The sequence below is a fragment of the Geotrypetes seraphini genome, chromosome 1 (assembly GCF_902459505.1).
Source record: "Geotrypetes seraphini chromosome 1, aGeoSer1.1, whole genome shotgun sequence".
Lineage (NCBI taxonomy): Eukaryota > Metazoa > Chordata > Amphibia > Gymnophiona > Dermophiidae > Geotrypetes > Geotrypetes seraphini.
This window is the reverse complement of record NC_047084.1, coordinates 514,117,032-514,131,831: the sequence shown is the minus strand read 5'-3', so window position 1 is coordinate 514,131,831 and position 14,800 is coordinate 514,117,032. Positions and strand designations below refer to the sequence as shown.

The window sequence follows — 14,800 nt, the reverse complement described above, 5'->3', positions numbered from 1 at the left end:
TCCCAAAGCTCCGCCTACTGGTGGGGCCTAAGGCGCGTGGGCCAATCAGAATAGGCCCTGGAGCCTTAGGTCCCACCTGGGGGCGCGGCCTGAGGCACATGGGCCCAACCCGACCATGCGTGAAAATACGGTATATCCCGCGCAGGAAAACTTGGTACATCCCTCCCCTTTAGAACCACAGAACTCTGGAACAATCTCTCATCTCCGCTCAGAAATTCTAGCTCCTTCCAATCCTTCCGTAAACACTTGAAAACTTGGCTCTTCTCAAAAATCTAATCACCTCCCGTTCTCTAGTACCCTGCCCCTCTCTATCTTCTCAGTCCCTCTCCTATATCCCTTCTTTGTAGTTCCTTTCCTCTCAACCTCTGTAAACCGTGCCGAGCTCTGCGCATGCGGAGATGGTGCGGTATACAAACATAAGGTTTAGTTTAGTTTAGTTTATCTTGCATCTCATTAGATACTCTAAATGTGTTCATCAGGCAAAGCATAATGGATGAAAACATTTTTCACCTGTGACTTCAAATGTTGAGTAGAGGTCATAAGTCAGAAACTGTCAACCTTATTTTTGTGTTCTTACCTGCACCCTTGAGAAACAGAAGTGAACAGAATTGAGTAAAGTAAGGATAAACTAAAGTTGCCACTAGTAAGGAGTTAAAATCACATTCCTAAATTCAGTGCTGAGAGAAAGTTAGTGGACTACTCAGATGGTTTGTATTTTAGCACAATTTATGCTTAAAACATGATTAGGTATCATACTAACTGTGATGTGATGAGAGAGAGAAAAACCTATTGAATAAATACTGAGAAGATATATTTTGATTATTTCTTCAAGAAAAAGATTCAACAATAAGGATCTTATGTGAAAATAGTATGTGAACCTTTAAGTGGCAATAATGTAAAAGAAATAATTCATGCAATAGTTGGTCAGTCTCTCACATTGCCTTTGAGAAATTTTAGCCTGTTCTCCCATACAGAACTGTTCTAGCTCTGACATTTGTAGACTTCCTCACATGAGCAGCTTTCTTTGCAATATTTCAATATGATATAGGTCAGGACTTGGACTTGGCCAGTCTTAAACGTACAAATAATTCCTCAGTCAGTCTTAGTAGATTAATTTGAATGTTTGGAGTCTTCTTTCCGCATGACCCTCTTTTGGTTTGGCTTTTGTTCACAAATAGTTTGATATTCTCCTTTAAAATGTTTGATATAAAACAGAATTCATAGCTTCTTAAATGATGGCAAGCTGTTCAAGTTTTGATTCACAAAACATCCTACACCAGTATGCTCAATTTTGTCTGAGAAAAAAAAAAGTAAGAACTTCATCCAAATAATTTGGTTTTGTGACCGAAAAGTCCAGTTTTTGATTCTTCTGTCCATCTTGTAGGTCTTTAAGAGTCATTTTGGGAAACCTGGGGTGGGCAGCAGTGTTCTGTGTAGGCAGCAATATTTCTCATAGCTATTCTCTCATAAATTCTGCTCCCATTCAGCTTTTACCTCACAGTTACTATGAGCTCCCTCATAAGCCACAGCAGGAGAAGCCTGCAGATCAGTTAGCCCTGGATTCTATATATGGTGTGAAATCTTGATGTAGTTCTAAGATGTGCATGCAACTAAATTAGTTAATGAGCCATTAACTGTGAATTAATTGGCCTTAACAATTCTTAGGATAAGCAGCATAAAATCTGTTTTACTACTTGGGATCTAGCTTGGTACTTGGGACCTGGGTTGGTTACCGTTTGAAATGGGATACTGGGCTTGATGGACCTTCGGTCTGTCCCTTATGGCAATTCTTATATTCTTAATTATTGAATTGGCAATAATTTGGATTTGCATGCCTATCTGCCGACATGCTATTCTAAAAACACTAGGGGCCGGATTCTCAAAAAAACTTGTCAAAAGTTAGGGGCAGGCGCCTAGGTTGCGCCTACCAGTATCTAAGTTAAATGTTTTAATTGGTTTTAAGTGTCGCGATAATTGATCGTGCTATTAAAAAACCAATTAAACACAGATTTTTTTTAAAACAAAAATTAGGCACCTCTATGCAGCCTCCGGGACCGGCGCCTGAGTCCATGGTGCCTAGCAGTGCCTAGTGATGTCGCCTGAGTCCATGGTGCCTAGCAGTGCCTAGTGATGCCGAAGCCTGAAGCAGACATGTTTAAGGATGACGCCAGACTTTGGCATCACTAGGCACTGCTGGCTGCAATTCTACAAGGACCCTAGGCGCTGGAAATGTAGACCTGTAAAACCCCGGCCTACGTTTCCGGCGCCTAGGGTCCTTGCTAGCCACGATTCTGTAAGTGTACAGACTAGGTGCCTGCAACGTCAGCCCTCAAGCGCCTGAATTCTGTAGTGTCTAACTGAAAAGGTTATGGCCAGGGAAGGGGCGTGCTGAAAATTTGCATGCAGTGTTATAGAGTAGCAACTATGCAAAACAAAACAATAGAATAGAAAGATCCACCCGCAGCAATATCCTCAGATAACACAGTAACAGTAGGACCAAACCAACAAAGGTTTCAAGGACTTAAGTTTCTAGAATGTATATCTTTAAGTTCTAGAAATATAAGTCCTTGAATCTTTGTTGGCTTGGTCCTACCGTTACTGTGTTATCTGATGTTAGAGTTGGCCATTTATGCGCCATAATACCACGAGTTGGGTGCCAGCATTTATATGTGGTTTCTGCTGGTGTAAATACTGGTGCTCAGCTTTTAGGCATGGGAATTGGCTCTTTAAAGGGCGTTCATTCTGGAGTGTCCTTTATAGAATAATGCTTGGTGCTGATTTTTACTACTGTTTAACATTTCTGTAGTGCTACTAGACATATGCAGTGCTGTACACTTCTCCCTCCATATCTGCGGTTTCCGTATCTGCGGATTCGCTTATTCACGATTTTTCGGAAGCTGACTCCGCCCCCCCAAATTACATCATCATTAAAGTTATTTTTTCCTTTTACTCTACCGATAAAGTGTATTGCTTACCAGTCACTCTGCAAATTGCTACTACCATGCTTTCTCCCACAAATTTGCTACCTCCATGCTTCCCAGTGTGCACTGAGAAAAACGCTGCTTCTCAGCATCCATAGAGAGAAAGGCTTCTTCCCAGCATGCCTGGCCAGAAATCGCTGTAGAAAAGTTATTCACGGTTCCAAATAATAAAAACGGAAGGCTTTTTCTAAAAACCGCAAATAACATTAAAAAAGTTATTTGCGGTTTTTCCATATTCATGCCTATGGTCTGCCCGCATTCCCCGCGAATACGGAGGGAGAAGTGTACATCACACCACAGAAGAGAGAGTCCCTGCTCAAAAGAGCTTAAAATATAGTCAAGACAGAGAAACTGGACAAGAAGGTGCAATCGATACATTGTGCTCAGGTGGGAAAATTACAGAGGGCATGATAAGACAGATATTGGTGTTAGAAGGTGGGTTGGAGTTTGGAATTGAAAACATCTTCAAAGAAGTGGGCTTAGAATCTGGATTTGAATACTGCCAGAGACGGAGCTTGACGTATCGAGTCAGGCAGTTCGTTCCAGGCATACGGTGCAGATTTTTAAGTGTCATTTGGCAAAGGGATAATTCCTGACACGTACAGTGTTCTGTCCTCCTCGTTCTCTCATTAATTTCCCACTTCAAACTGAAACTAAATAAAGATTGAAGCCTCTGTAGTTAATAAGAAGTATTCACATATATAAGTTTACAGAATAGCTGATAAATACATCAAGTTATACTTAAACCAACTCCAGACTGCGCCCTTTCTCTCTTGTTGCACCATACGCCTGGAAGAAACTGCCTGTGTCAGTATGTCAAGTTCCGTCTCTGAAACTATTCAAATTCAGAGTAAAAGCCCACCTCTTTGAGAATGCATTTAACTCATAATCCCCTCATACTAAGCACCTTGAGAAACTCCCTAAGCCCCTACTTGTCCTGTTGTCTTTTAATTAAGATTGTAAGCTCTACTGAGCAGGGACCGCCTCTTAAATATGTTATTGTACAGTGCTGCGTATGCCTATCAGCACTATAGAAATGCTAAATAGTAGCAGTAAGTTGCTGCATTTCTCCATTATTTTTTTACACATGTATATTTGTAAATGGGATGCTCTCACTGTATGTGTTGGCAAATAAACTAGCACTCCTACAGGTTTTTCAGAATAGGCTCTATGTTTTCTAGATCCTTTTCTAAAATGCCACCAGAACTGAGCAGCATCTCTCACTTCCATCCGGTGTGTGCCCTCTTTCTATCCTCTCTCTACTCCTCCTCCATCCAGCGATTGCACCTCTCTTTCCCCGCCCCCCCCCCCTTTCATCCTGCTTCTGCTTCCTCTCCCTCTTCTATCCAGCATCTGCCCCCTTTTCCTGCTCTTAACATACAGCATCTCTCTTCTCTCTACCCCCATACCATCCAGCATTTCTCTTCTCCTCTTTGTCTTCTAGCCCGAGTCTGCCTCTCTATCTTCAGCATCTATCCTAGCCACCGCTGCCACTGTTGGTCTGGATAAACAGCAGTAGCAGTGGCAGCAAAACAAAAATAAAGACATTGTGGGGCCATTTCATTCATCCCCGTGGCTGCTGGCCCCACTCCCTTCCAAAATCATTTCTAGTTCTTGAGCTGAACCGGCAGCAGTGTGGATGAATGGAACATTGAAACAGCAGCAGTGATAGCAAGGTTTGGTGAGATTTTTTTTTTTTTTTGGGGGGGGGGGGGGAGGGGTGTTGCCATAACACTTGTGACTCCTCCTGTTTCAATGCTTATGTTAAGGGAACTGCCCTCCAGTCCTCTCACTGATTTGAAATGTTCAAAATATAATTTAATGAAAGGTTTGGGGGACCCGTGTCACAAAGTCTACAGTTCAGCAGCTTTCAGTGTCCTCTAACACAGTTGGCTTAAGAACCCTTAGCAAGCTATAGACAGGATGTAGATTCCCAGAAGTCTCTCTGCTTCTTTCATGCAAAATAATCTCTGATGTACTTAAAGGACTTGATATTACTTCCTCTTTCAGTGAACCCACTGTGCGAAAAAGGAAGATTTCGGAAGACACATAAGCAATTCATGAGAGAACCTGTGGCAAGCATGAAATGCCCCAGCGACATGTGCCTGTTTGCTAGCCAGGAAGTGCCATTCTGATGCTTGAAAGCACATGCTTAGGAGCCCTCATCACAAGGTGTCTGTTGCAGAATTCTTCAAGAACTGGAGTACCCACGTTGTAAATGGCTCAGTGGGAGTGAACTCATTTCCTCTGCTGAACAGATTTCTGGTTGGTAACTGTCACACCGCTGCCTGAGATCAAGGATATTTTAAGATGGCTCTGAGCATTCTGTGTCTGGTATTTGGTTTATTACACACGGTAGCAGTATTCAGCCCAGTACCAAGGATTACATGGGAACTTTCAGGTAAGTGTCATGACTTGGATGGAAAAGGGATCGGGTTGTCTTCTGCTTCTTCTGGTGGTAATAATTTGTGATCATTCATTTTTAAGTCAGTGCCTTGGTTTTACAAGGGGTTTGCCAAGACTTTGGTAACCCTTTTTCCTCTGAAATCAGGAGAAATATGTTGCAAGAAAATGCTTGCTTTTTGTCAGAATAAAGAAAAATGCTACTAAAGCAAAGCTCCCTGGTTCAATTTCACTATGCCTTATGGAGCATTTTGTGCAAAGAGTAGTGTTGTGATTAATGATAGTAATTCCTATAGTTCAGAATTTTCATTGTTGATATTTCTTATAAGGGCCACCAATTTAAGAACTATCTGGAAAAATAACATTTTTTTACATGCTTCTCCTGATGTTCAAATGGTTTGGGTATTGAGCTAGATGTGGGGTGGGATCATTATATAATTACTTATTTAAGTATCATTACTTAAATAAGTAAACAATGGTCCATGAGGATCTTTACCTATGGCAGATAATGCAGTCCAGTAGAAGGGATGTTTGTGTTATGATTTTGCAGTATATGATTATTTTTATAAATAGTTTTTATTGTATTCCACCTAGACCGAGAATATACCAATTCTGGTTCATGGAGATTTAGCCCTGATTTGCTTAAAGGTGAAAATTTCATATGCCATTAACACAGAAATGTCCAAAGACTTTTCACTTGAAATGCTGACCCTAATATCTCCTATATTTACTGATTGATTATCTTTATCTACGCTGGTGTATTTTCTTACTAAGTGTTGATGTACTCTCGCTGCATATTGTGCAGTTTATTCTTGATGTAAATCGCTTTTTAAAAAGCCGCAGAAAGCACTAACGCATGCTTACCACGTCTTAAATGCACTTGCCTGGTGTGCTGGGGTGTCCTCTGATAAATTTCAAGTGTGTGCGCACTATTCACATGTTTAAAAATATTTATTTTGTTTTTTGGCAGAGGGAGGGTGTTTGGGAGGTGGAGAATGGACATTTTTGTTAATGGCAACGTTTGCACATGAGATATATGAATATGTGAACAACACAGTGTTCAGCACATTTACCCCTCCCCCTTTATGAAGTTGCATTAGTCTTTTTAATCGTCGGCTGTGGCGGTATTAGCTCTGACACTCCTAGGAATTCCATGAGCGTCAGAGCTAACACCGCTGCAGCCAGTGACAAAAAAGCATAAAGCAGCTTCGTAAAAGGGGTGGTTAATGCCTACAATTTCTAAAGTGTATCAAAAAGAATTAAACATTTAAATATAAAGAGGAATTTTAAGTGTACCCAGAGACAGCAAAAGTGTTACTTGTCTCATATTTAGGCTCAAGGTATAATCATTGCACACAAGGTTTTCTTACATTCAATCATAGCAAAATCTCCAAAACATGAATAATGTGGAAAAATATGAAAGAGCTCTTTTTGCTTAACTTGACAAAATCAGGCCATTGATATGGAAAATGGGCCATTTTCCGGCTGTGATAGAAATGGCCTTCGCATGGGGAAAAGACCCACAAAAGGGTGTGTGAAGGGCGCTTTCTACCACAGCTTTGTAAAAGGACCTCTAAGTAGAATACAGGAGAAATCTGAGGCACGATTTCGTTTCTTCTTTATCAACACTTTTGTTTGTGAATTTGATCATCACTTATTCTACAGGATCCTGATGAAAAACAGATTATTTTTTTTTTACTTTAAATTTGTCTTTCCCGGTTTACAAATTAAAAACAAACAAAACAATACAGTGGAATTGGCCACTCAAGAAAACAGTACAGAATGGAATAGGATTCAGGGATATACAGGTCTATCTGTGTTACTACACTTTAATAATGAATTTATATTGAAACTAAAGGGTGCTGAGCACCTTAGAAGAGAAAATAACATACAGTAAAACCTTGGTTTGCGAGCATAATTCGTTCCGAAAACATGCTTGTAATCCAAAACACTCGTATATCAAAGCGAATTTCCCCATAAGAAATAATGGAAGCTCCATAACCCAAAAACTTTAATACAAAATACTGTATGTACTCGTATTGCAAAACCTTGCTTATTTAAAACAGTATAATTATAATATTGGGAAAGGGGGATATATAGTTATATTATTGTTTTTAATCAATATTTTTGAATATAATACATGTATGATATGCTTGATTTACAATGTTTGTGGAAAGGGAGTGTGGGGGAGGGGCTTAATTTATGTATTTAAGAAGATAATAGTTAAAGAATTTCAAGTGATGTTTATGATTCAATTGATGTATTATTGTACACTTGATGTAAGATGAAAAAATGAATAAAGAATTGGAAAAAAAAAAAAAAAAAAGAACAGTCACTACACTCCTGCAGTGTCGGATAGAGAGAGAGAAGAACCATCGGCTCAGTTGTGATATGTGTATATTGTATGTACTTGTATTGCAAGACATTACTTGTATATAAAGTTAAAATTGAATAAAATGTTTTGCTTGTCTTGCAAAACACTTGCATACCAAGTTGCTTGCAATTCAAGGTTTTACTGTATATTACATATAAAACACATTGACTAAAATTCTTCTTGTTGATGGTCCTCTATCTTGTGTGTCTGGAGTTTCTCTTTGCTTCAAAAATTGCTGAAAAATATTCATGATTTAGACTGGTTTCAAAGAGCCGTAGGTTTATTATTAGTGGTATTATGGCCCTTCATGGGAGCAGTTCATAATATTAGGAACTCGCACTCTGCATTCAAACAATTCAAAATTTGAACAGAAATTAAACACTAACACATCATTATTATGGCATAAATTTGGCCGCAGCTTTATTAATTTTCAAATTACATAACAATGTATTTAACTTATTTCATCTCCCTCTCTTCCTAGGCAGCCTTCCCTTTCTTTCCCAACAGCTAGTCGGTCCCGACCTAGCTGCTTCTCCCCAACATCCCCACATTAGATTACATTCCAAGTATCCCATCTGCAAGACCTGTGGTGTCGCCCGGCCTCACCTGTCTGTGGCGGTACCGCACACAGCATACAACATTTATCATATCTTGAACTTATATTTCCCCACAATCCCTGGCCGCCTGGAAGGAACTCCAATTCATTTTTCGCCAGCTGCGACTACCTACCCCCCACCCCTTGCTTGCCCAGCACCATCATTAGAACCAACCATGAAACCACCCACCATCTAAACATCACAAATTAGATTATATACTCCCAACACTTTTCCAATTAACCTCACCCAAATAGGGAAGGGAGGGAGGGATTGACTCCTACCCTCAAAATCCTAATTTCCCACACACTTCTTTCCTGCCTACCCTCCTCACACCCCCACCTCCCACAGACAAAACTTCCAACAATTCTCCCGCCGTAATCCACCACACACAATCATTCCTTCTCAACCAATCACCATTCACCTACACTTAATCACTAACTCAAAACCTATAAATTTAAACCAATCAAAAACTTCAAAACTCCCCATTAATTCTTATTAGCTCCTCTGTACCTCACTCCTAACCCCTTCCCCCCCTCCCCTTTACCTTTATCCTGAACTCATGCAGGGCTCGTCCCATATTATGCGCCCTTTAATTAATTCAAAGGGCTTTCTGTATTGGTGGTGATTTGTTCTTAAACTAATAGAATAACGGCCTCTTTTACAAAGCCGCGCAGCAACAGCTCCTAAGCCCTTTAAATCTCTATGGGCTTTGGGGTCCTTAGCGCACGGCTTTGTAAAAGAGGCCGTAAATGTCAGTTATATAGGTTGATTTACAATAAATGATCATTTCTCCATTCTTGCTTGTTTATTTCTTGTTTTCTTCTGCAGAAGTAGATCTTAGACATTTTAAGGAGCCGGAAGTTTTCAACTATTCAGTTTTACTACTAAGTGAAGATGAAAATGTTTTATATGTAGGAGCTCGAGAAGCAATCTTTGCTTTAAATTCAATGGATATTTCTGAAAAGCAGCACGAGGTAAGCGCATTCATTCTAATAGTCAGAAATCTCTGCTTTACAAACTGAACTGGGAATAGAACAAGAAAACGAAGCGACCAAGAGCCATATGTTCGGTTCTGCTTTAGTTTAAACTCTAGCTCTAATTTCATTTCATATACTACAGGATGGTGAATCCTTTATACCTACTATTAGGAGAAAGAGGTGCTATTTGACTTCAAATATCTTCGTCTTCCTCATATTTTCTTCTGTAATTTTGGGTACACAGCATGTTAGAAAAATAGTTCCAGACCCTAAAAGCAGCGCAAAGAGGGCTAAATATATGATTATGGTACCATTAGTTTGCAGTTGAAGTATTCTGGTATTGTGGGCTGGGATCATAAGATGGTCTACTAAACAATGGTCCATGAGGATCTTTTCCTGTGAAACCTATGGCAGAAAATTGACCCAGTAATAACAGAAGTCCTTAAGTGCCTTCTTGCAAATAAAAATCCAGAATTATAACCTGCACAGAATGTTGGGTGTGGCTTACTGTGTTACTGAAAATTAGATCACTAACTTACACTCTGCGAATATTGGATTCTAACTTAGGTTTTCTCTTCATCACTGAGTGCTGGCTACAAGATCAGGATCAGGTTATCTTTAGTCAAGGACGTGCTTTGCTTTTGTGGGGGTTTTCATGTATAAATGAATTCAATAGAGGAGAGGAGTAACTGCATGATATAGAAATGTCACGACTATAATTAAATTACCATGATGCCAAGCTAAAAGATCAAAGTGCCTCCTTGTGAAAACTGGAAAAGAATTAAATTTAGGAATCTTTTTAACATAATGTGCTTCCAATGGTACAAGCGAGACACTGAATGAGCTGCTTGGTTTGATCTTGGAAATTTCTTTTCATTTAAAAATATTTTTTTTAATTGAAGTTTAACATATAACAAGTGATTAAATAAAATACAATGAGATTTTACAGAACAAATGAAATGATTTATAAATGTAAAACATAGATGCAGAGAAGACTAAAAGCATCTGTATAGACAATTTTAAATATGCATTTGTAACCATACGATTAGGTATAGACCAAAGATTAGATAAGATTCGATTAGAACTCATTTTAGTAAATTAAGCATCACAAACAATAAGTAAAACATTAGGATAAGAAATTATACTCAAAGTTACCAGCTGAAATGCAACCTCAAAAATGAGAAGAGACATTTGTTATTGGAAACCATATTTTGTTAGTTTAAAGCTACTATTAGTAAGGGAATTCGCTTTGCATTCTTATTTATGAATCATCATGATCGTAGCCCACCAAAAAGAGGTGTTTAATAATTGAGCTGACTTCCAGTGTGAGAAACTCATTTGCAGAGTAAGAGCCATAAGAATATCGAGTAACTTAGAATGCCATTTGTCCAGTACATCAGGCAAAGCAAAAAAACGAAAGAGAACAATATCAAAAGATAACTGAGAAGAGGGGGGAGACAACATGGCATCCTGAGTAGTATGCTTAGATGAGTGCTCTCCATCTATGGGACAATTTTTCTGGAATAAATAAAGTTTCCTAGCTTAATTCGATGCCCAAAAGATGTGGGAAACAGGGAGGATTACCTCCGCCTGCCTCTGTTAGCTCTACTATGCGTCAGACTTTAATGACATCATTTACAATCTATCCTACCAGTTCGGGCGGATCTGCAGCTTAGACGGCAACTTGATGCTGAGCCCGAGAGGACCATACATGCCCCCAATGCCCAGAAGAACTTCGGAGGTCTGGATGCTGTTGGAGGGATCCCCCGAGTGCATCGGGTGAGACACTTCCGAGACCTGAAGTTGACCCAGTAGTTCTGACATCGACGCCGACTCTTGGTGTGGAGTCACAGTGAATTGGGAGCACTACTCCTCTGGGAGCAAGCAGTGGGAAGGGGGAGGGAATCCAGGCTTTGGCACCTGGAGTAAACACTGAAGAAAAGCTGGCAGTTATTTTCCCTCCTCAAACCGCTTGAGAGACCTCAGGTTGTTACACTTGACTCTATCTGGACGGCGTTGGAGAACCTGCACTCGGTATGTGCCAACTTTGTAGCAATAACTCTAAATTCAGCTTCTAAGATAGCTCTGTTAGAGACATCATTTCAGCAGTAGCAATTAGAATTGAAGAATTTGGAGAAAATGATTGAGACTAAGAATTTGATTGCTAAACAAGTTTCATATAAAATGATGTTCCTAAGGAAGATTGAAAGCTTGGAGAATCAACAGAAAAGTTTGAATTTGAGACTCAGATTTTCCAGTAGCCAAGTTTATGACACCTTGGGAACTCTTTAGAAATTTTATGTTAATAATTTTAAAGATATTAGAATCTGATCTCCCCCACTACAAAAAATGTATTACTTAAAGAAAATTTGAAATAAAGAAGGAGAATTAGGAGGAGGTAGAGATCAGATGGATATATCTGATATATTACAATCATCTGATATTGGAATAGAGGGTCGGGCTACATTATTAGGCTTTCTTGTGTTTCTTCAAGATAAGGAAATGTTGCTGAAATTGTACATGTTCCCTGATGTCTCAAAATGGACGCAATCCAGAAGAAAATAATTTCTATCATACTGTACAAAAGTGATTTCTTTAGGGGCAGTCTTTCAGTTAAGATTTCCCTGTAAGTGTTTTGTGTCCATTCAGGGAAATAAATATCTATTTTTTGAACCTGCCCAACTAGGTTTCTTTTTAGAAGGTAAAGGGATCTCTACACATCCAGATTGAATCATGATGTTTTGTGGTATTAAAAGATTGGAAGGATATTAACTGCTCTTTTTCTTAAAGTTCTGTATGATATTTCCCCGCCCCAGGCGGTCTTTTTTTTTCTTCTTTCTTTCCTTGTCACCCTCTCCTATTGTGGACTAAATGAGATGAAATATTACTTTTGTGCCTTTTTTGCTTAGATCAGCTTGTACGGATAATATTGTATTTCAGTATTTCCTTATCATTGTGTATGTAATGATAATTTGAAATGATAAATAAAAAAAAGATAACTGAGAAGAAATAGGAAGTATAGTGCATATGGTTTTCCATACTGATCTCCAAAATGGTTGAATATTTGGGTAGTCATAAATCATATGCTTAAGGTCACCTAAATTTCCATTACAATGCCAGCATTTATTTGAATTCGTTAAATGGGCCCTATGCAGCTTGCTAGGAGTCCAATGATAGTGTAGGACGTTGTGTATACTTTAAAAAAATTATCCATTGGTCATCAGATCCTGACCAAGTAGATTCAGATGTCCAAATATGTTTAATACATGTACTAGTAGTTATAGATAATGATATAAAAAAATTTATAATAAAGTGAAGTCGTGTGACCTTGAGTAATTCCTACATGACAGAATTATAAAAATTTTGATATTAAAGGGACATTAGGATATAGAGGCCATTTTAAATTCTTTAAGCAGTGCTGTAGTTGAAACCATTTATAGAATTCCGTAGAGGGGAGATCAAATTTAGTTTGCAATTGTTGGAAGGTGAGTAAAGACTTAGGGCTCCTTTTACGAAGGTGTGCTAGCGTTTTTAGCACACGCACCTGATTAGAGCGTGCTAGCCAAAAAACTACCGCCTGCTCAAGAGGAGGTGGTAGCGGCTAGTGCGTGCTATTCCACGCGTTGAGGCCCAAATGCGCCTTTGTAAAAGGAGCCCTTATTGTCTATCAGTTGGTTAATATACCAAATATCCTTCCATATAGACCAACATATTGGCTTACCACCAATTTTAATATTAGGATTATGCCAAAGAGTAGCAGAGAGAGAAGATTTATTCCGCAGAAGTGTAGGAGAAACCTTTTCAAGTGCTTGTATGGCATAGTTAGTGAATTTGATGGTATCATATGATGATAAATGTTTAATATTTTCCTGGCTGGGAATACATTTCAGCGGAATTGGAGAAGTTAGTTGTGTCTCAATAGAATATCAAGGAGGTGGAGCATCAACTGACCATAGAGTACCATATCTCAAGACCATAGCAAGATGGTATTTATAAAAATCCAGAAAACCCAATCCCCCATGTACTTTAGGTAGCTTTAACATAGAGAGAGCAATGTGTGGAGATTTGTTGCGCCAAACAAATTTAGAAAGTAGGGCTTCAAGATCTTTATAAAAAGAACGACTGGCAAGTCTAGGAAGCATTCCCAAGATATAATTGATGATAGGAGTAAGTCATTTTAACTGCTTCAATCCTACCAATGGAGACCACTTAGAAGTCAAGGCAGAAATTTTAGATTCAAGGCAGAAATTTTAGATTCAAGAGCTTTCAAATTTAGGGACATGAGAGTATCTCTATGCTTGTGAAATAAGATACCAAGATATTTTAGCTGATCAGGAGACCATTTCAAATCAATAAGACCTAAATCGGATTGAAATGTGTGGTGCAGCCTCCAGAATTGTACACAGTATTCTAAATGAGGTCTCACCAGAGTCTTATATAGAGGCATCAATACCTCCTTTTTCCTACTGGCCATACCTCTCCCTATGCAACCTAGCATCCTTCTAGCTTCCGCCATCATCTTTTCAACCTGTCTGAGAACAAATTGGCAATTAACCAAAAATAATCCATGCACATTATATGAGAATTGGTATTTGTGTTTCTCTGTTTTTGATTGAATCACTATGAGGTCTCTTTACTAAGCTGCGGTAGAAAGTGGCCTTAGCGCACCCCTATATGGGTTTTTCCCACATAGCAAGGCCATTTTTACTACTTCAGTAAAATGGCCAATTTTCTATTTTTTCAATTAATGCCCATGCACTTATGATGCCACTGGCATGTGGCCATTTAAAAAAATTAGCACGTAAGCATTTACTGATACCTCTTTTGTGGGTGGTAAGGGCTTACACGCTAAACTTGTGCTAATCAGTTAGGACATGGCAATATGGGGGCACTGATCAAATGCAGAAATGGCGACTCTCTGCCCCAGATGCACCCCCTCTACAATAAAGCATATAATTTTAGCACACAGTTTGTATGCAGAGATCATAAAATTACTACAGAATGCTTGAGCACATCCTGCAGCAAGCTATTTTAAGCTGTGGTAAGTGTGCACTATCTCTTATCGCAGTATAGTAAAATGACCCCTATATTTGGTAACTCATTGCTTAAATTAGGTTTATGCATATATTAGTGCACATTTGGCTCATTTAAGCTCCAACGAAGTGTGCACAGAATAAATTTTAACATGTAATAGTTACAAGTGAATGTGCATCGAGTCAATTTTTAGTATTTTAGAAAGTTTTAAATTTGAAATATGTAGGCAGAAGCTAGAGCACAGCCACATGCAACAAGCTAAGATTTTTTATCCAAAAAGCAAAGTGATGCCAACTGAAGTTTTATTTATTTATTTAAAAAAATTCTTCCCTGCTTAACGCCTAAGCGTGTTACAGTAGAAAACATACATATTCAGGACATACTTAAACATATTATAATATATGCACCTTATCCTATTCTTCACATATAATAGCT

At 38.8% G+C, this 14,800-nt stretch overlaps 1 protein-coding gene across 11 annotated transcripts in view; it reads left to right on the top strand.

Moving 5' to 3' along the window:
• Nucleotides 1–14,800, top strand: part of LOC117352366 (semaphorin-4D-like) — a 348,824-nt gene that overhangs the window by 209,492 nt on the left and 124,532 nt on the right. For all 11 annotated transcript variants that reach the window (XM_033928889.1, XM_033928898.1, XM_033928879.1 and 8 more), the window contains 2 exons: nt 4,992–5,382; nt 9,183–9,328. In XM_033928889.1, coding sequence (XP_033784780.1) covers nt 5,292–5,382; nt 9,183–9,328 — 237 coding nt within the window. In that variant the 5' untranslated portion in view covers nt 4,992–5,291. The remainder of the gene's footprint in view (nt 1–4,991; nt 5,383–9,182; nt 9,329–14,800) is intronic.